The 22,267-nt window shown below is 47.9% G+C and overlaps 1 protein-coding gene across 4 annotated transcripts in view; it reads left to right on the forward strand.

Annotated features, from left to right (window-relative positions):
• The window catches only part of LOC129831696 (protein FAM168A-like), a 63,963-nt gene that overhangs the window by 6,519 nt on the left and 35,177 nt on the right, over positions 1–22,267 (forward strand). For 2 of the 4 annotated variants that reach the window (XM_055895067.1, XM_055895069.1), the window contains exons 2-3: positions 12,228–12,335; positions 19,713–19,804. In XM_055895067.1, coding sequence (XP_055751042.1) covers positions 12,274–12,335; positions 19,713–19,804 — 154 coding nt within the window. In that variant the 5' untranslated portion in view covers positions 12,228–12,273. Of the gene's footprint in view, positions 1–11,392; positions 11,436–12,227; positions 12,336–19,712; positions 19,805–22,267 lie in introns of all 4 variants that reach the window. The other 2 variants (XM_055895068.1, XM_055895070.1) reach the window with 2 other exon arrangements.

The raw sequence follows: 22,267 nt of genomic DNA on the forward strand, positions 1-22,267 counted from the left end.
ACTATAGTTTGTTAACAAGAAATGTGTGGAGTGGTTTAAAACTAGTTTTATTGACTCCAACCTAAGTGTATGTAAACTTCTGACTTCAACTGTATGTAATAAGTTATTTCTGTTTGTAATTAATATGCAAAAATGTCTAAACCTGTTTTTGCTTTGTCATTATGGGGTATTGTGTGTAGATTGATGAGGATGTTTTATTTATTTATTTAATTTTAGAATAAGGCTGTAACGTAAGAAAATGTGGAAAAAGTGAAGGGGTCTGAATACTTTCCGAATGCACTGTATATTTACACTATATATACAAAAGTATTTGGACACCCCTTCAAATTAGTGGATTCGGCTATTTCAGCCACCCTTTGCTGACAGGTGTATAAAATCGAGCGCACAGCCATGCAATCTCCATAGACAAACATTGGCAGTAGAATGGCCTTACTGAAGTGCTAAGTGACTTTCAACGTGGCACAGTCATAGGATGCCACCTTTTCAACAAGTCAGTGCGTCAAATTTCTGCCGTGCTAGAGCTGCCCCAGTCAACTGTAAGTGCTGTTATTGTGAAATGGAAACGTTTAGGAGGAACATCGGCGCAGCTGCGAAGTGGTAGGCCACAAAAGCTCACAGAACTGGACCGCCAAGAGCTGAAGTGGGTAGCGCGTGAAAATCGGCTGTCCTTGGTTGCAACACTCATTACCGCATTCCAAACTGCCTCTGGAAGCAACGTCAGCACAAGAACTGTTAGTCGGGAGCTTATTGAAATGGGTTTCCATGGCCGAGCAGCCGCACACAACCCTAAAATCACCATGCTCAATCCCAAGTGTTTGCTAGAGTGGTGTAAAGCTTGCTGCCATTGGACTCTGGAGCTGTGGAAACACTTTCTCTGGAGTGATGAAGCAAGCTTCACCATCTGGCAGTCCGACGGACGAATCTGGGTTTGGTGGATGCCAGGAGAACGCTACCATAACCCAATGCATAGTGCCAACTGTTAAGTTTGGTGGAGGAGGAATAATGGTCTGGGGCTGTTTTTCAAGGTTTGGGCTCGGCCTCTTAGTTCCAGTGAAGGGAAATCTTAACACTGCAGCATACGATGACTTTCTAGACGATTCTGTGCTTCCAACTTTGTGGCAACAGTTTGGGGAAGACCATTTCCTGTTTCAGCAAGACAATGCTCCTGTGCAAAAAACGAGGTTCATACAGAAATGGTTTGTGAGATCGGTATTGAAGAACTTGACTGGCCTGCAAAAAGCCCTGACCTCAACCCCATCGAACACCTTGGGGATGAATTGGAATTGGCCAGTCAGGCATAATCACCCAACATCAGTGCCCGACCTCACTAATGCTCTTGTCGTCGCAGAAATATTTCAACATGTAGTAGAAAACCTTCCCAGAAGAGTGGAGGCTGTTACGGCAGCAAAAGGGGGACCAACTCCATATTAATGCCCATGATTTTGGATTGAGGTGTTCGACGAGCAGGTGTCCACATACTTTTGGTAATGTCAGCCTACAATCAATGCAGCCTTAGGATATGCGGTTTCAAGTTTGCAAATAGTTGTCGAGGTGTCTGCTTGTCTGCTTGGAGCCATCGCCTTGTCTGCTTGTCTGCTTGGAGCCGTCGCCGTGTCTGCTTGTCTGCTTGGAGCCGTCGCCGTGTCTGCTTGTCTGCCTGGAGCCGTCGCCGTGTCTGCTTGGAGCCGTCGCCGTGTCTGCTTGTCTGCTTGGAGCCGTCGCCGTGTCTGCTTGTCTGCTTGGAGCCGTCGCCGTGTCTGCTTGGAGCCGTCGCCGTGTCTGCTTGGAGCCGTCGCCGTGTCTGCTTGGAGCCGTCGCCGTGTCTGCTTGGAGCCGCCGCCGTGTCTGCTTGGAGCCGCCGCCGTGTCTGCTTGTCTGCTTGGAGCCGTCGCCGTGTCTGCTTGGAGCCGTCGCCGTGTCTGCTTGGAGCCGCCGCCGTGTCTGCTTGTCTGCTTGGAGCCGTCGCCGTGTCTGCTTGGAGCCGTCGCCGTGTCTGCTTGGAGCCGCCGCCGTGTCTGCTTGGAGCCGCCGCCGTGTCTGCTTGGAGCCGCCGCCGTGTCTGCTTGTCTGCTTGGAGCCGTCGCCGTGTCTGCTTGGGGGGAAATATACACAGCAGTGACCAAAGGAAAGGATCTCGGAAGATAACGTCATCTACATTTAATGATGAGGTATTCCACGCAATCATCTCTCTTAATCCACTCTTCATACGTTAATCCTCCACCCAAAACCTTCATGAAGGCTGTATTTAGGCAAAGCCTCAGATGGCTTGGCCAATAGAGTTTCAAACTTTCAGCCCATGGATGAGGCGCACCACCTCTTATCAGAGCTAGAATCAGTCCTTGTGGCAAGAAAGTGTCTCCCTCACATGTGTCTGTAATGTGAATCTAGTAGAGGGCTATATGCTACTGACACTACAGAGCCCAGGGTTATTTCTGAGTGAGAGGGGGAGGAGTGTATGTGAATAGTAGTATGTCATTATACCTTAATAACACAAGGCTGCCCAGACAGCAGATGCTGGGTAAAGTGAGGAGGAGGGGGGAAAATATAAGTTTATATTCTTTTCACTGTAATCCACCCCTTCCCTCTTCACCCTCCCCCTGCATAACTACCAACTAGGCCCACTAGAGAGCCCAAGGGAAGGAGAACAAAAAACACCTGCTCCTGCACACACAGTGTTAGCATGTAGCTGTTAGCATGTAGCTGTGCACATCACCAGGCTAGGAACAGCTGCTCTCTCTGTTATTGTTGTGCCCCATGGCCACTGAGTGTGCTCTGCTTAATTAAGTCCCCCTAGCCGCTCGGCTGAGTCTGGGATCAGGTGTGTTGCACTTAATCGTCCCCCCCTCATATGCCCCATCATATGGTTGTGTGACATTGTAGTTGTGTGAACTATAGCTCTGACACAAAGGTGTCGATCTCTCATAATGCCTGTAGGAATTTAAAGATCTCTCTGTCTCGTTCTGATGTGTTGGTTCAGTGTGATTGTCCTGTGAAGAATAGCTTTAAGTGGTCTGTGGAATGGAGGGCTTAGGGGAGGAATGGGCTTTTCACAACCAAGGGGCCAAAAACACTCAACATCAACCAGTTAAAACACACAGACACACACTGTCAAACTCTGACACACAGACACTTCACCTTGTCTTTTTATTCAGGCACAGCTAGGACGTGCCATGGGGTCCTGGGTAGGGGCAGGGCGATACGGCCTAAAAATCCTATCTCTATTTTTTTATTTTTATTTTTTTTTTTATACTTATGGGCGATTCACAATAGATACATCATCTAAAAAATATTTGTTTTCTCAAAATAAGTGTTGTGCATTTAAAGGTCAAATACACTGCATTTCAAACAGTCAGCAATAATCTAATGAGTTCAGTCATACCAAGGCTAAATATAGGCCTTCCACAGTCATAAGACCCGCTACTAATATTGTATCTATATAGTTTAACCTGCTTTTTTGTTGTTGTTGCAATGATCATTGATCTGGCTTTCAAGTCTATAAAAAATACCCTTTTTTCATTACAGATTTAACTATAACCATGCATAATGCAGATTCACTAATAATGACTAACATCTTGTAGCAGGCAGTAGAAAATGAACACAGGTCTCATCAACAGTCTCTCAAGCCCACGTGCTAGTGATTAGCCAGCTAATCTTTATATTTCATGTTTAGCCATCTTGGATCTATTTGCTAGCTAACAGGTTGGAACTGTCTGTCTCCAACTGTTTTGAAAAGGACCTTTTTCTGTCCGCTTTGTTCAGATGTTGAAATCAGGTGGAACTACCTCATTCCTCAGAATGAGAACGAGTTGCCAATTCCTTATATAATTGTGTTTTATGCTTATAAAGACTAGACGGCTAGTGTAACGGTCTTTGGCTGAAATGCTGCTAGCGGTAAGTGGTACCCCGATGAACATTCATTTTCTAAAATCAACATTCTCATACTCTCGTTTTAGTAGTGTCTGGTCTGTGCGTACCTTGAGTAGTTGAGACATAAAAAGGGCATTGTTAGATAAGTGAACTCCTTTATCACAGTATAATGATGTCTGTGTGTTTTGGTGTCCACATGACCGATTTCCGTTGGACCAAACCTCAAATACAGGAGGAGTATGTGATCTCTCCACTTTTTGGGGGGTTTAGCGTGACAGGCAGAGGCAGAGTTTAGCGTGACTGGTGCGTGTGTGTGTAAACCATAGAGGAAGAGACGGAGCGAGAGGTTTTTCAGTCTCGCTAACATCTGTCCAAAATATGGCCAATGTGTTTCTATGGGTTCTACTTGGGGACAACGACTCCCATTGTTGGGGCAGAGACGTACATCTCTTCATTATATACAGATCTCTGGTGTAAATGGGAAGGTGCACACAGAGGAGCGGAGGAGACGAGATCAAAAATACAACATGAGAACAAGTGGACATAAACGCTCATAAAAACAGAAAATGAACAAAACCTTGATTCTAAATTCTAATTAATGAAATTAATTTTGATTTAACGCCCAACCTTAGTCACGGAATAGGATAGGACCCCCAGGGCTAGATTAGCCACCTGTCCACTGGTCTGTGGGGGTGAAGGGAGGATTATTGTGCGTTCTGTGTACATGTGTACTGAATGAGTGAAAGGAGAGGTGAAGGGAGATTTCTGGGGGGAGATGAAGGGAGGTTTCTGGGGGGAGACGAAGGGAGAATTTCTGGGGGGGGGGCGAAGGGAGGTTTCTGGGGGGAGGCGAAGGGAGATTTCTGGGGGGAGACGAAGGGAGGTTTCTGGGGGGAGATGAAGGGAGGTTTCTGGGGGGAGATGAAGGGAGGTTTCTGGGGGGAGGTGAAGGGAGGTTTCTGGGGGAGGTGAAGGGAGGTTTCTGGGGGAGGTGAAGGGAGATTTCTGGGGGGAGACGAAGGGAGATTTCTGAGGGGAGACGAAGGGAGGTTTCTGGGGGAGACGAAGGGAGGTTTCTGGGGGAGACGAAGGGAGGTTTCTGGGGGGAGGTGAAGGGAGGTTTCTGGGGGAGGTGAAGGGAGGTTTCTGGGGGGAGATGAAGGGAGGTTTCTGGGGGGAGATGAAGGGAGGTTTTCTGGGGGGAGGTGAAGGGAGGTTTCTGGGGGGAGATGAAGGGAGGTTTCTGGGGGGAGGTGAAGGGAGGTTTCTGGGGGGAGGTGAAGGGAGGTGAAGGGGGGAGGTGAAGGGAGGTTTCTGGGGGGAGATGAAGGGAGGTTTCTGGGGGGAGATGAAGGGAGGTTTCTGGGGGGAGGTGAAGGGAGGTTTCTGGGGGGAGGTGAAGGGAGGTTTCTGGGGGGAGACGAAGGGAGATTTCTGGGGGGAGACGAAGGGAGGTTTCTGGGGGGAGACGAAGGGAGGTTTCTGGGGGGAGGTGAAGGGAGGTTTCTGGGGGGAGGTGAAGGGAGGTTTCTGGGGGAGGTGAAGGGAGATTTCTGAGGGGAGATGAAGGGAGGTTTCTGAGGGGAGGTGAAGGTGAGATTTCTGAGGGGAGATGAAGGGAAGTTTCTGAGGGGAGGTGAAGGTGAGATTTCTGAAGGGCGGTGATGGTGGGAGGGAGGAAGGCGTCCCCACGCTTCCCATCCGAAACAGTTTGTGCATACATTATGACATTTTGTGACATTTTGGTGCTCGGCAAGTTTTTGTACTTTTTTTTACTGTTTGCACACAATTTTTACGCCCCTTCATCGGTGATTGGTCAACAGTAGGGATTCTTCAATTAAGTGTTTGTCATTCAACGAGTCGACTCTTTTTCATGCACATTTTTTTCACTTGAGAAATACTGCACCAAATGTCTTAGTGATATGTAAAATTGCACAACCAAGATCTCCTTGGCAAAAATGTCAAAGTTAATGACCGATTTCTTGAGTTTCTTGACACCTCCCTCTGCAAATGGATCTTGGACTTCCTGACGGGCTGCCTACAGGTGGTAAGGGTAGGGAACAACACATCCGACATGCTGATCCTCAACACTGGGGCCCCTCAGGGGTGCGTGCTCAGTCCTCTCCTGTACTCCCTGTTCACTCATGACTGCACGGCTAGGCACAGCTCCAACACCATCATCAAGTTTGCCGATGAAACAACAGTGGTAGGCCTGACCCCAGACAACGACGAGACCGCCTGTAGGGAGGAGGTCAGAGACCTGGCCGTGTGGTGCCGGATCAACAACCTCTTTCCTCAACGTAACCAAGACTAAGGAGATGATTGTGGACTACAGGAAAAGGAGGACCGAGCACGCCCCCATTCTCATTGATGGGGCTGTTGTGGAACAGGTTGAGAGCTTCAAGTTCCTTGGTGTCCACATCACCAACAAACTATCATGGTCCAAACACACTAAGACAGTTGTGAGAGAGCACAGCAAAGCCTATTCCCCCTCAGGAGACTGAAAAGATTTGGCATGGGTCCTGAGATCCTCAAAAGGTTCTACAGCTGCACCATCGAGAGCATCCTGATGGGTTGCGTCACTGCCTGGTATGGCAACCGCTCGGCCTCCAACCGCAAGGCACTACAGAGGGTAGTGCGTATGACCCAGTACATCACTGGGGCCAAGCTTCCTGCCATCCAGAATCTCTATATCAGGCGGTGTCAGAGGAAGGCCCTAAAAATTGTCAAAGACTCCAGCCACCCTGGTCATAGACTGTTCTCTCTGCTACCACACGGCAAGCGGTACCGAGCGCCAAGACGAGGTCCAAAAGGCTTCTTACCAGCTTCTACCCCCAAGCCATAAGACTCCTGAAGAGCTAATCAAAGGGCTACCCAGACCCCTCTTTTACGCTGCTGTACTCTCTGTTTATTATCTATGCATAGTCACTTTAACTCTACCTACATATGCATATTACCTCAACTAACCAGTGCCCCCCTGTATTTAGCCTCGCTTGTTATTTTACTGCTGCTCTTAATTACTTGTTATTTTTATTTTCTATTTTTTACTGAACACTTATTATATTTAATATTTTTATTAATTCTTAAAGCATTGTTAGTTAAGGGCTTCTAAGTAAGCATTTCACTAAGGTCGACACCTGTTGTATTCGGCGTGTGGGACAAATCAATTTTGATTTGATGTGACAATGATGGGTAGATAGAGGTCTTTCAATTTGCAGAGGTTTTGCCTGTTTCCTGAGTACTGAACATGACGGTTGAGCAGAATATCTGGCCAATTAATGAAGCAATAAGACTCGAGGGGGTGTGGTATATGGCCAATATACCACGGCTAAGAGCTGTTCTTAGGCACGACGTAACGCGGAGTGCCTGGACTCAGCCCTTAGCCGTTGTATATTGGTCATATATCACAAACCTCCGAGGTGCCTTATTGCTATTATAAACTGGTTACCAACGTAATTAGAGCAGTAAAAATGTTTTGTCATACCCGTGGTATACGGTCTGATATACCATGGCTGTCAACCAATCATCATTCAGGGCTCGAACCACCCAGCTTATAATAAACTATCAATTAGCCAAACTACCAGCGAGGAAAGAAAAGCAGCAGTACTTGATTAAGACAGTATTTCATGTTGGATTTGAGTGGCAACAGTGGTGGTAGCAGACTGTGTGTGAGGGTAGATTAGCGATTTCACGGTGGGTTGCTTCCCTCGGTCTTATTGAATTAGAAACACTGCAATTAGATTGTACTGACGACCTCCTTTATCAAGTGTGAGCCAGCCGTCACCATGGATACCTGGGGGGGCGGCTGTGATGGAATGGGGAAAGGGAAACGGGAAGGAGAGAAAACGAGAGTACGGAAGGGGTAAAGAGAGGAGTATATCTGATTGGAACCCACTCAACCTCAATCAATCAGTGACTCTGACCTGCTATCGCTCTTCGTCACTTCCAATCAATGACACTTAGCATGGAACCAGGGGTCTGGAGTGGCAGTGTGCAGGTTCAAGCCCAGCATTGACACACAAGTCAACTAATCGTGTCTGTGTGTCAGAGGCTGCCTCTGAACCTGTCCTTTGGCCAGCGATAGCTAGTTAACCAACAGGACTGGCACGCACAGGGTTCCCACAGAGTGGCACGCACAGGGTTCCCACAGAGTGGCACGCACAGGGTTCCCACAGAGTGGCACGCACAGGGTTCCCACAGAGTGGCACACACAGGGTTCCCACAGAGTGGCACGCACAGGGTTCCCACAGAGTGGCACGCACAGGGTTCCCACAGAGTGGCACGCACAGGGTTCCCACAGAGTGGCACGCACAGGGTTCCCACAGAGTGGCACGCACAGGGTTCCCACAGAGTGGCACGCACAGGGTTCCCACAGAGTGGCACGCACAGGGTTCCCACAGAGTGGCACGCACAGGGTTCCCACAGAGTGGCACGCACAGGGTTCCCACAGAGTGGCACACACAGGGTTCCCACAGAGTGGCACACACAGGGTTCCCACAGAGTGGCACGCACAGGGTTCCCACAGAGTGGCACGCACAGGGTTCCCACAGAGTGGCACACACAGGGTTCCCACAGAGTGGCACGCACAGGGTTCCCACAGAGTGGCACACACAGGGTTCCCACAGAGTGGCACACACAGGGTTCCCACAGAGTGGCACGCACAGGGTTCCCACTGAGTTTTACACACAGGGTTCCCACAGAGTGGCACGCACAGGGTTCCCACAGAGTGGCACGCACAGGGTTCCCACAGAGTGGCACACACAGGGTTCCCGCAGAGTGGCACACACTCTTGGCTTACTATGCTGCTACAGTGTTCCTCTCAGCAGTTGAATAATTTATACCTGGCCTTATTCATTCTCTCTCTGCCTCTCTGTCTCCCTGCCTCTCTGCCTCTCTGTCTATCTGATTCTCTCTCTCTGCCTCCCTCTTTCTCTCTCTGCCTCTCCCTCTTTCTGCCTCTCCCTCTTTCTCTCTCTGCCTCTCTCTCTGGGAAAGAGGGGGAAGGCTTGAGAGTGAATCTGAAGAAAGGAGTGAGAGTTGTTAAAGAGATGAGGCGATGGATCAGTGTATGTTATCCTGTCTGCTTGTGATTGTGTGTGTCTGCCTGTCTGCTTGTGATTGTGTGTGTCTGCCTGTCTGCCTGTCTGCTTGTGATTGTGTGTGTCTGCCTGTCTGCTTGTGATTGTGTGTGTCTGCCTGTCTGCTTGTGATTGTGTGTGTCTGCCTGTCTGCTTGTGATTGCGTGTGTCTGCCTGTCTCATTGTGATTGCGTGTGTCTGCCTGTCTGCTTGTGATTGTGTGTGTCTGCCTGTCTGCTTGTGATTGTGTGTGTCTGCCTGTCTGCTTGTCTGCTTGTGATTGTGTGTGTCTGCCTGTCTGCCTGTCTGCTTGTGATTGTGTGTGTCTGCCTGTCTGCTTGTGATTGTGTGTCTGCCTGTCTGCTTGTCTGCTTGTGATTGTGTGTGTCTGCCTGTCTGCTTGTGATTGTGTGTGTCTGCCTGTCTGCTTGTGATTGCGTGTGTCTGCCTGTCTGCTTGTGATTGTGTGTGTCTGCCTGTCTGCTTGTGATTGAGTGTGTCTGCCTGTCTGCTTGTGATTGTGTGTGTCTGCCTGTCTGCTTGTGATTGTGTGTGTCTGCCTGTCTGCTTGTGATTGAGTGTGTCTGCCTGTCTGCTTGTGATTGCGTGTGTCTGCCTGTCTCATTGTGATTGCGTGTGTCTGCCTGTCTGCTTGTGATTGTGTGTGTCTGCCTGTCTGCTTGTGATTGCGTGTGTCTGCCTGTCTGCTTGTGATTGCGTGTGTCTGCCTGTCTGCTTGTGATTATGTGTGTCTGCCTGTCTGCTTGTGATTGCGTGTGTCTGCCTGTCTGCTTGTGATTGCGTGTGTCTGCCTGTCTGCTTGTGCACATAGCTGCTCTGTCTGGATGGAGCCTCAGGCTGTGTGTCTGCCTGGGGCCGTATAGGGTGGTAGGAGAGACGAGGTAGAGAACAGTGGATGCGTGAAGGGGTGGAGAGAGAGAGAGATGGGCCTCCACTAGTCTCCAGCTATCAGTTTGTAAAGGGTTTCCCAGTAACAGTACTGTGTGTCTGAGGCCTCCAGTGAGTGCAGATGGACCTCCAGTCCCTCACAGTGTTTAAACCACTAGATGTTTTGTGTATTTTAATTTGATATCCCATTGAGACCGAGGCCTGTTTTGCAACGGAGCCCTGCATGTACACAAATTATAAAACATTTACAAATGCAAAGTAATAAAGACCTCAAATATTTACAAGAAAGAAGCAAAGTAATCACATTCCTCAACAAGGAGTTTTTCTCGTCAGTTACCAGTGGGTGTGAATGTAATTGTCTGTTGATGGTAGGTATCGGCCTTACAAATTTTGATGCGTTAGTTTAAAAACAAATGTTTCCCCAAAACTCAACACAAAATATCCCCACAACACAGTGCATTTGAACATGTTCACATTGCAACACCTCACGCCTATTGAAAACAACACTTTTTCAGTAGCCTTGTAGAAAGTCCTTGTAGAAAGAAACCCCCTGACCCTGCTGAGTCTAGAACCCCCTGACCCTGCTGAGTCTAGAACCCCCTGACCCTGCTGAGTCTAGAACTCCCCGACCCTGCTGAGTCTAGAACCCCCCCCTAACCCGGCAAACGAGGGAGCGAGAAAGAGGCAGAGAGTGGAGGCAGAGAGTGGAGGCAGAGAGTGGAGGGAGAAGTGGAGGGAGAAGTGGAGGGAGAGTGGAGGGAGAAGTGGAGGGAGAAGTGGAGGGAGAGTGGAGGGAGAAGTGGAGGGAGAAGTGGAGGGAGGAGTGGAGGGAGGAGTGGAGGGAGAAGTGGAGGGAGAAGTGGAGGGAGAAGTGGAGGGAGAAGTGGAGGGAGAAGTGGAGGGAGAAGTGGAGGGAGAAGTGGAGGGAGAGTGGAGGGAGAAGTGGAGGGAGAAGTGGAGGGAGGAGTGGAGGGAGGAGTGGAGGGAGAAGTGGAGGGAGAAGTGGAGGGAGAAGTGGAGGGAGGAGTGGAGGGAGAAGTGGAGGGAGGAGTGGAGGGAGGAGTGGAGGGAGAAGTGGAGGGAGAAGTGGAGGGAGGAGTGGAGGGAGAAGTGGAGGGAGAAGTGGAGGGAGGAGTGGAGGGAGAAGTGGAGGGAGAAGTGGAGGGATGTAGAGCACATGGGGCACCTTTATTTTCTATCAGCAGCAGGAGGTGATCCTGTCAAGGCCTGATTAATCACACACAGAGCAACACTAAATAACATGTACACAGTCTACACTCAGTAGTAAAATACATATGGGGCACACAAATCAGAGCACCACACTGACTGACTGACTGACTGACTGACTGACTGACAGGCGCACGCACACACTTGACTCAACACATTTGCTGTGATCAGCTCATTTGTGTATTGATCCATTGCTTGGTGGATCATTTGGCAAATCCCTATATTCTCTCTCTCTTCCTCTCTCGATCTCTCTTCCTCTCTCTCTTCCTCTCTCGATTTCTCTCTTTCTCTTTCTTTTTGTTCCTTCTCAGTGGCAGATGGTGTGTTTGCTTTGCTGCCTCCATTGTTTTGCTGGTGTGCATTGGGGCTACGCCTGTCTGAGGGTTGCTTTGCATGGACACACACACACACACACACACACACACACACACACACACACACACACACACACACACACACACACAGATGCCTACATATACACACATACAGAGAGACAGAGACATATACACTGAGTGTACAAAACATTAGGAATACCTTCCTACTATTGAGTTGCAGCCCCTTCTGCCCTCAGAACAGCCTCAGTTTGTCGGGTCATGGACTCTACAAGGTGTTTGAAGACGTTCCATAGGAATGCTGGCCCATGTTGACTCCAATGCTTCCCACAGTTGTGTCAAGTTGGCTGGATGTCCTTTGGGTGGTGGACCATTCTTGATACACACGGGAAACTGTTGAGCGTAAAAAACCCAGCAGCGTTGCAGTTCTTGACACACTCTGAATGGCACACGTACACAATCCATGTCTCAATTGTGTCGAGGGTTAAAAATCCTTCATTAACCCGTCTCCTCCCCTTCATCTCCACTGATTGAAGTGGATTTAACAGGTGACATCAATAAGGGGACATAGCTTTTACCTGGATTCACCTGGTCAGTCTATGTCATGGAAAGAGCAGGTTTTCATAATGTTTGTACCCTCAGTGTACATAAACACACAAATCAATTAATACAACTATGAACATGCAACTCTCTCTCACATACACACTAGTACAACCGTTCAGCATAAGATCCCACCACATAAACACAGGCCTCTACCACAACTGTGATTGATGTGCTTCATTATAATCATGATCTGTTGCTGTTTTAATTTCAGATTTGCATATCCACTCCCACCTCTTCCTCATTTGCATACAGCGAGAATGGCGAGCGGGCACCCTACTGACAAATACAGTTTCATGTACCAACCAGACACGCACAAGAGGTACGACACACACACACACACACACACACACACACACACACACACACACACACACACACACACACACACAGGAGGTACAATACACACACACGAGGTAGAATACACACACACACACACACAAGGTACAATACACACACACGAGGTATAATACACACAAGGTATAATACACACACACACAAGGTACAATACACACACACGAGGTATAATACACACACACACACACAAGGTATAATACACACACACACAAGGTACAATACACACACAAGGTATAATACACACACACACAAGAGGTATAATACACACACACAAGGTACAATACATACACACACACATGAGGTACGACACACACACACACACACACACACACACACACACACACACACACGAGGTACAATACACACATACACACAAGAGGTACATCACACACACACACGAGGTACAACACACACACACGAGGTACAACACACACACACACACGGTACAAGACACACATACACACAAGAGGTACAACACACACACACACGAGGTACAACACACACACACACGAGGTACAACACACACACACGAGGTACAACACACACACACGAGGTACAACACACACACACAAGGTACAAAACACACACACGAGGTACAACACACACACACACGAGGTACAACACACACACACACACGAGGTACAACACACACACACACAAGGTACAACACACACACACACAAGGTACAACACACACACACAAACACACAAGGTACAACACACACACACGAGGAACAACACACACACACACACACGAGGTACAACACACACAAGGTACAACACACACAAACACACGAGGTACAACACACACACACACACGAGGTACAACACACACACACCAGTCATGTACAAGAGGTAAAACACACACACCAACTCATAGTTTCTATGCACCAACCAAACACACACGAGGTATGGACAGGTACTAGGCGCTCTCACACCAGTAAGACCTACACAGTAGGATAAGGTAAGTACACACATGATGAGGATGTGTTATAGATGGTATGATTCGCTCTGTTCATCTCCTCTTTATGAATGAAGATTGTGTGATAAAGAGACCCGGCTTGTCCTGTTGTTTTTGACTGAGTAACTATTAAAGAGACGCGGCTTGTCCTGTTGTTTTAAACTGAGTAACTATTAAAGAGACCCGGCTTGTCCTGTTGTTTTAAACTGAGTAACTATTAAAGAGACCCGGCTTGTCCTGTTGTTTTTGACTGAGTAACTATTAAAGAGACCCGGCTTGTCCTGTTGTTTTAAACTGAGTAACTATTAAAGAGACCCGGCTTGTCCTGTTGTTTTTGACTGAGCAACTATTAAAGAGACCCGGCTTGTCCTGTTGTTTTTGACTGAGCAACTATTAAAGAGACCCGGCTTGTCCTGTTGTTTTTGACTGAGTAACTATTAAAGAGACGCGGCTTGTCCTGTTGTTTTAAACTGAGTAACTATTAAAGAGACCCGGCTTGTCCTGTTGTTTTTGACTGAGTAACTATTAAAGAGACGCGGCTTGTCCTGTTGTTTTTGACTGAGCAACTATTAAAGAGACCCGGCTTGTCCTGTTGTTTTTGACTGAGTAACTATTAAAGAGACGCGGCTTGTCCTGTTGTTTTAAACTGAGTAACTATTAAAGAGACCCGGCTTGTCCTGTTGTTTTTGACTGAATAACTATTAAAGAGACCCGGCTTGTCCTGTTGTTTCAAACTGAGTAACTATTAAAGAGACCCGGCTTGTCCTGTTGTTTTAAACTGAGTAACTATTAAAGAGACCCGGCTTGTCCTGTTGTTTTAAACTGAGTAACTATTAAAGAGACGCGGCTTGTCCTGTTGTTTTTGACTGAGTAACTATTAAAGAGACCCGGCTTGTCCTGTTGTTTCAAACTGAGTAACTATTAAAGAGACCCGGCTTGTCCTGTTGTTTTAAACTGAGTAACTATTAAAGAGACCCGGCTTGTCCTGTTGTTTCAAACTGAGTAACTATTAAAGAGACCCGGCTTGTCCTGTTGTTTTAAACTGAGTAACTATTAAAGAGACCCGGCTTGTCCTGTTGTTTTTGACTGAGTAACTATTAAAGAGACGCGGCTTGTCCTGTTGTTATAAACTGAGTAACTATTAAAGAGACCCGGCTTGTCCTGTTGTTTAAAACTGAGTAACTATTAAAGAGACCCGGCTTGTCCTGTTGTTTTTGACTGAGTAACTATTAAAGAGACGCGGCTTGTCCTGTTGTTTTTGACTGAGTAACGATTAAAGAGACCCGTCTTGTCCTGTTGTTTTTGACTGAGTAACTATTAAAGAGACCCGGCTTGTCCTGTTGTTTTTGACTGAGTAACTATTAAAGAGACCCGGCTTGTCCTGTTGTTTTTGACTGAGTAACTATTAAAGAGACGCGGCTTGTCCTGTTGTTTTAAACTGAGTAACTATTAAAGAGACCCGGCTTGTCCTGTTGTTTTTGACTGAGTAACTATTAAAGAGACCCGGCTTGTCCTGTTGTTTCAAACTGAGTAACTATTAAAGAGACGCGGCTTGTCCTGTTGTTTTTGACTGAGTAACTATTAAAGAGACCCGGCTTGTCCTGTTGTTTTTGACTGAGTAACTATTAAAGAGACCCGGCTTGTCCTGTTGTTTTAAACTGAGTAACTATTAAAGAGACCCGGCTTGTCCTTGTTACGAGTCCCGCCGAGGATGGTGCCTCTTCCCGTTCGGGCGGCGCTCGGCGGTCGTCGTCTCCGGTCTACTAGCTGCCACCGATCCCCTTTTCTGTTTTCCTTTTAGTTGGTCTAATTTGTTTCACCTGTTGTGTGTTTAGATTAGGGGTTATTTAAACCCAGTTTGCCCGCTCCCTTTTGTGCGGGCTTGTTTTTTCTGTTTCGTGTTTGTGGTGTGTATTAGTGGATTTTTGTAATTCAATTTACTTTGGACATTTCTCTTTACGCGCCCAGTGTTTAGTGTGGCGTCACCGGTTTGTTTGGTGATTACTGTAAGGAATAAATTCCACTCGTTGAAGAGATTCCTGCTCTCTGCACCTGACTCTTATTTCCACCACTGGAATTGTTACAGAAGCCCGCACCACATAATGGAGTCAGCAGAAGCAGCAACCACCCCTCTCCCATCGATAGAGGAGCGTGTCCATCATCACACCGCCGTTCTCCATCGGATAGGGACGGCAATGGACATGATGATGGAGAGGATGGAACGATGGGAGAGGAGTGGTATCCCGACTACAACCCCAGCTCCTTCCCAGACGGCGCAACCTTCTCCATCAACGTCAGCATCAGGTTCGGGTGCATTGCGTCTTGCGCTCCCAAGGGAGTACGATGGAGCGGTGGCTGGGTGCCAGGGGTTTTTGCTCCAGTTGGAGCTCTACTTGGCCACTGTTCGTCCAACTCCCTCTGGAGAGGAGAGTGTTAGCCTCCTCATCTCCTGTCTGACGGGTAGAGCCCTGGAATGGGCTAATGCGGTCTGGAACGGCCCAGACTCGGTTCGAGACAACTACCCAGAGTTCACTCGCCGCTTTCGGGCCGTATTTGACCACCCTCAGGAGGGCTGAGCGGTGGGTGAGAGACTGTTCCACCTCAGACAGGAGACGAGGAGTGCGCAAGACTTCGCTTTGGAGTTCCGGACCTTGGCTGCTGGCGCGGGGTGGAATGACAGGGCCCTGATGGACCATTATCGATGTAGCCTTCGGGAGGACGTCCGTCGGGAGCTAGCTTGTCGAGACACTACGCTCTCTCTCGATGAGTTAATTGACATGTCTATACGACTGGACAACCTGCTAGCTGCCCGCGGGCGTTCAGAGGGGGTCCTGTCAGTTCCACCTCCCAGTCCTCCCGCTTCAACCCCGATGGAGATGGGAGGGGCTGCATCTAGGGGGGCCAGAGGAGGTGGCTTCTCTTGCACCTATTGTGGCAGGAGAGGACACACTTCAGACCGGTGTTGGAGAAGCGCCTCTGGGAGTGGAGATGGCAGGCGGAATACTCCTCGATCACCCCAGGTGAGTAGGCACAAGACTCACCCAGAGCTTCCTGTCGGTCACATGTTTTTGGTTATTTTTTTCCCTGCGTTTTTCCCTTCTCTCCAGCATAAGGCGCTAGTCGACTCAGGCGCAGCTGGGAGTTTTATGGATCGCGGTCTAGCACGTAAGTTGGGTATTCCGTTGGTACAGATAGACCCTCCTTTCCCTGTGCACTCCTTAGATAGCCGACCGTTAGGGTCAGGGCTGATCAGGGAGGCCACGATTCCGCTGGACATGGTAACACAGGGGGATCATAGGGAGCAGATTAGTTTCTACCTTATTGATTCACCTGGGTTTCCGGTGGTGTTGGGGGTTCCTTGGCTAGCCATTCACAATCCCCTCATTTCCTGGAGACAGGGAGCTCTTCAGGGGTGGTCAGAGGAGTGTTCAGGTAGGTGTGTGGGAGTTTCCATCGGTGCCACCTCGGTGGAGAGTCCAGACCAGGTTTCCACTGTGCGCATTCCCCCAGAATATGCCAATTTGGCTATCGCTTTTAGTAAAAAGAAAGCGACTAAATTACCACCTCATCGACGGTGGGATTGCGTGATAAACCTCCAGGTGAACGCTGCACTTCCCAGGAGTCATGTGTACCCCTTGTCACAGGAGGAGACGTTGGCTATGGAGACATATGTCACGGAAGCTCTGAGACAGGGGTTCATTCAGCCCTCCATGTCACCCGTCTCCTCGAGTTTCTTTTTTGTGAGAAAGAAGGAGGGAGGTCTGCGTCCGTGCATTGATTATCGAGGTCTAAATTCAATCACAGTGGGATTTAGTTATCCGCTACCTCTCATCGCTACGGCGGTGGAATCATTCCACGGAGCACGTTTTTTCACAAAACTGGATCTTAGGAGCGCGTATAATTTGGTGCGTATTCGGGAGGGAGACGAGTGGAAAACAGCGTTTAGTACCACATCAGGCCACTATGAGTACCTTGTCATGCCGTATGGGTTAAAGAATGCTCCAGCCGTTTTCCAATCCTTTGTAGATGAGATTCTCAGGGACATGCACGGGCAGGGTGTGGTAGTGTATATTGATGACATCCTGATCTATTCTGCTACACGCGCCGCGCATGTTTCCCTGGTGCGCAGGGTTCTTGGGAGGCTGCTGGAGCATGACCTATACGTCAAGGCTGAGAAATGTGTGTTTTCCAAACAAGCCGTTTCCTTCTTGGGTTATCGCATTTCCACCTCAGGGGTGGTGATGGAGAGTGATCGTGTTAACGCCGTGCGTAATTGGCCGACTCCAACCACGGTAAAGGAGGTGCAGCGGTTTTTAGGGTTTGCCAATTACTACCGGAGGTTTATCCGGGGTTTTGGCCAAGTGGCGGCCCCCATTACCTCACTGCTAAAGGGAGGGCCGGTGCGTCTACAGTGGTCGGCCGAGGCTGAGAGAGCTTTTAACCAGTTGAAGGCACGTTTCACTGAGGCTCCCGTGTTGGCGCATCCGGACCCTTCATTAGCGTTCATAGTGGAGGTGGATGCGTCCGAGGCTGGTGTTGGAGCCGTGCTATCACAGCGCTCGGGCACGCCACCGAAGCTCCGTCCCTGTGCTTTCTTTTCTAAGAAGTCGGGTCCGGCGGAGCGGAACTATGATGTGGGGGACAGGGAGTTACTAGCTATGGTAAAAGCCCTGAAGGTGTGGAGACACTGGCTTGAGGGGGCTAAGTACCCTTTTCTCATCTGGACTGACCATCGCAATCTGGAGTATATCTGGGAGGCGAGGAGATTGAATCCGCGTCAGGCGAGGTGGGCCATGTTCTTTACTCGTTTTAGATTTACGATCTCTTACCGACCAGGTTCCCTCAACACAAAGGCCGACGCGCTGTCTCGTCTCTATGACACGGATGACCGGCCCATCGATCCGACTCCCATCCTTCCCGCCTCATGTCTGGTGGCTCCGGTGGTATGGGAGGTGGACGCGGACATCGAGCGGGCGTTGAGGGTAGAACCTGCGCCGTCCCAATGTCCGACTGGCCGTAGGTACGTACCGCTTGGTGTTCGTGATCGATTGATTCGGTGGGCTCACTCAATACCTGCTTCGGGTCATCCGGGGGTGGAGAGGACAGTGCGTGGTCTTAGAGGGAAATACTGGTGGCCCACCTTGGCTAAGGACGTGAGACTCTATGTCTCCTCCTGCTCGGTATGCGCTCAGAGTAAGGCTCCTAGGCACCTACCAAGGGGGAAGTTACAACCCCTTCCGGTTCCACAACGGCCATGGTCTCATCTATCAGTAGATTTTTTGACGGATCTTCCTCCATCTCAGGGGAACACTACCATTTTGGTCGTTGTGGATCGGTTCTCTAAGTCCTGTCGTCTCCTCCCATTGCCTGGTCTCCCTACGGCCCTACAGACTGCGGAGGCTCTATTTACCCACGTCTTCCGGCATTATGGGGCGCCGGAGGATATCGTATCTGATCGAGGTCCCCAGTTCACGTCCCGGGTATGGAGGGCGTTTATGGAGCGTCTGGGGGTCTCGGTCAGCCTCACCTCTGGGTATCACCCCGAAAGTAATGGGCAGGTGGAGAGAGTGAACCAGGAGGTGGGTAGGTTTCTGAGGTCGTATTGCCAGGACCGGCCAGGAGAATGGGCGAGGTACGTCCCGTGGGCGGAGTTGGCCCAGAACTCACTCCGCCACTCATCTACGAACATGTCGCCCTTCGAGTGTGTACTGGGGTACCAGCCGGTCCTGGCTCCGTGGCACCAGAGCCAGACTGAGGCTCCTGCGGTGGAGGAATGGGTACAGCGCTCTAGAGAGACCTCTGCACCTGACTCTTATTTCCACCACTGGAATTGTTACAGTCCTGTTGTTTTAAACTGAGTAACTATTAAAGAGACCCGGCTTGTCCTGTTGTTTTAAACTGAGTAACTATTAAAGAGACCCGTCTTGTCCTGTTGTTTTTGACTGAGTAACTATTAAAGAGACCCGGCTTGTCCTGTTGTTTTAAACTGAGTAACTATTAAAGAGACGCGGCTTGTCCTGTTGTTTTAAACTGAGTAACTATTAAAGAGACCCGGCTTGTCCTGCTATGTGCTCTAACATGTTCCCCCCCTTCTCCCTGTTCCTTGTCTCTCTCCCCATCCCTTGTCTCTCTCTCTCTCCTATCCCTTGTCTCTCTCTCTCCCTGTCTCTCTCTCTCCCCCTATCCCCTGTCTCTCCCTATCCCCCGTCTCTCTCTCCCCTGTCTCTTCCCCCCGTCTCTCTCCCCCTATCCCCCGTCTCTCTCCCCTATCCCCGCCTCTCTCTCTCTCTCTCTCTCTCTCTCTCCCCTATCCACCGTCTCTCTCTCTCCGCCTATCCCCCGTCTCTCTCTCTCTCTCTCCCCCTCACTTTCTCCCTCTCAGTAAGAACAGATTATCCAGCAGTATGAATCCTGTCTACAGTCCTGTTCAGCCTGGAGCTCCCTACGGTAACCCCAAGAACATGGCCTACACAGGTGAGACACACATTACCTTGCTCCCACCCACCAATCAACACCCTCTAATCAAACTGAAGTGATTGGGCTAGCGAACGGTAGACAGAAATGACAGAAGTAAACAGATCTGGTCTAAGATGTGTCCTGCTGGATCCTTACTAGGAAATTTACTTAACATTTAAATTGCCATTTTATATCCTTTTCCCATTAAAACTATAAGAGAAAATCATAAAATTCCTCATCAATTCACAATGCAGAATAATGGTCCTATTAGGAATGTCTAGGGCCTCCCGAGTGACACAGTGGTCTAAGGCAGTGCTAGCTGTGCCACTAGAGATTCTGGGTTAGAGTCCAGGCTCTGTTGCAGCCGGCCGCGATCAGGAGACCCATGGGGCAGCGCACAATTGGCCCAGCGTCGTGCGGGTTAGGAAGAGGGTTTGGGCTGCAGGGATGTACTTGTCCCATCGCGCACTAGCGACTCCTGTGGCGGGCCGGGCGCAGTGCCCGCTGACACGGCTGCCAGGTGTGATAGTGTTTCCTCTGACACATTGGTGCGGCTGGCTTCCGGCTTAAGTGGGCATTGTGTCAAGAAGCAGTGCGGTTTGGTTGGCACTCGACCTTCGCCTCTCAACGATGAGACAAGACTGTAACTACCAATTCGATACCACGAAATTTAAATTCCTACTCAAACCTTCTCTTCTCTGGAGGTCATTTTGAAGAGCCACTGAACGGGCATTTTACTTGTCTGTAAAGGAACGGTGCTTCTGAAGTCCATCACTAAGTGACCAGAACTGTCAATCCAAAAATCTGCTAAGACTGAAAACAGTCATATTCCCAAAATGTAACTGTTTATTTGTTGTTTAAGCTAATTATTCAAGGCTCGCTTTATTTCATTTTAAAACTAAAATGCTCGATTGCATTTCAAATCATGAATGACTTGTATGCTAAGTCTGCTAAGGGTAATGACATGGTGGTTATACGAGGCTGCTATGCTAAGTCTACTAATGATAATGACATGATGGTTATACTAAGTCTACTAATGATAATGACATGGTGGTTATACGAGGCTGCTTTACTAAGTCTACTAATGATAATGACATGATGGTTATACTAAGTCTACTAATGATAATGACATGGTGGTTATACTAAGTCTACTAATGATAATGACATGGTGGTTATACGAGGCTGCTATACTAAGTCTACTAATGATATTGACATGATAGTTATACTAAGTCTACTAATGATAATGACATGGTGGTTATACGAGGCTGCTATACTAAGTCTACTAATGATAATGACATGGTGGTTATACGAGGCTGTTATACTAAGTCTACTAATGATATTGACATGATAGTTATACTAAGTCTACTAATGATAATGACATGGTGGTTATACGAGGCTGCTGTACTAAGTCTACTAATGATAATGACATGATGGTTATACTAAGTCTACTAATGATAATGACATGATGGTTATACTAAGTCTACTAATGATAATGACATGATGGTTATACTAAGTCTACTAATGATAATGACATGATGGTTATACGAGGCTGCTATACTAAGTCTACTAATGATAATGACATGGTGGTTATACGAGGCTGCTATACTAAGTCTACTAATGATAATGACATGATGGTTATACTAAGTCTACTAATGATAATGACATGATGGTTATACTAAGTCTACTAATGATAATGACATGGTGGTTATACGAGGCTGCTATACTAAGTCTACTAATGATAATGACATGATGGTTATACTAAGTCTACTAATGATAATGACATGGTGGTTATACTAAGTCTACTAATGATAATGACATGATGGTTATACTAAGTCTACTAATGATAATGACATGATGGTTATACTAAGTCTACTAATGATAATGACATGGTGGTTATACGAGGCTGCTATACTAAGTCTACTAATGATAATGCCATGATGGTTATACTAAGTCTACTAATGATAATGACATGGTGGTTATACGAGGCTGCTATACTAAGTCTACTAATGATAATGACATGTTATACTAAGTCTACTAATGATAATGACATGGGGGTTATACGAGGCTGCTATACTAAGTCTACTAATGATAATGACATGGTGGTTATACTAGGCTGCTGTACTAAGTCTACTAATGATAATGACATGATGGTTATACTAAGTCTACTAATGATAATGACATTACTCATTATTATAATGATAGTAATAAGAAGATCAAGAAAATGGAACATTATTATTATTATTATAAATATTATTTTTCTGACCAAAAACTCGAAGTAATACCAGAGAGGCCGCTGTACCCCTAAAAACAGTGTGAAGCCTTTATTTCAGCATAGCTAAGATTAAAAACAGACACATTTGTGGAATTGTTTATCCAACATGTTGTGGTTGACAAGCCTTACAGAATCAGTAAGCTATAAAACAAACACTCAAATAGAAGCAGGATGTGTCTTATTTCTATAGAAATTGATGATTTATTAAG

This window comes from Salvelinus fontinalis, chromosome 33 (genome assembly GCF_029448725.1).
Source record: "Salvelinus fontinalis isolate EN_2023a chromosome 33, ASM2944872v1, whole genome shotgun sequence".
NCBI classification, from domain to species: domain Eukaryota; kingdom Metazoa; phylum Chordata; class Actinopteri; order Salmoniformes; family Salmonidae; genus Salvelinus; species Salvelinus fontinalis.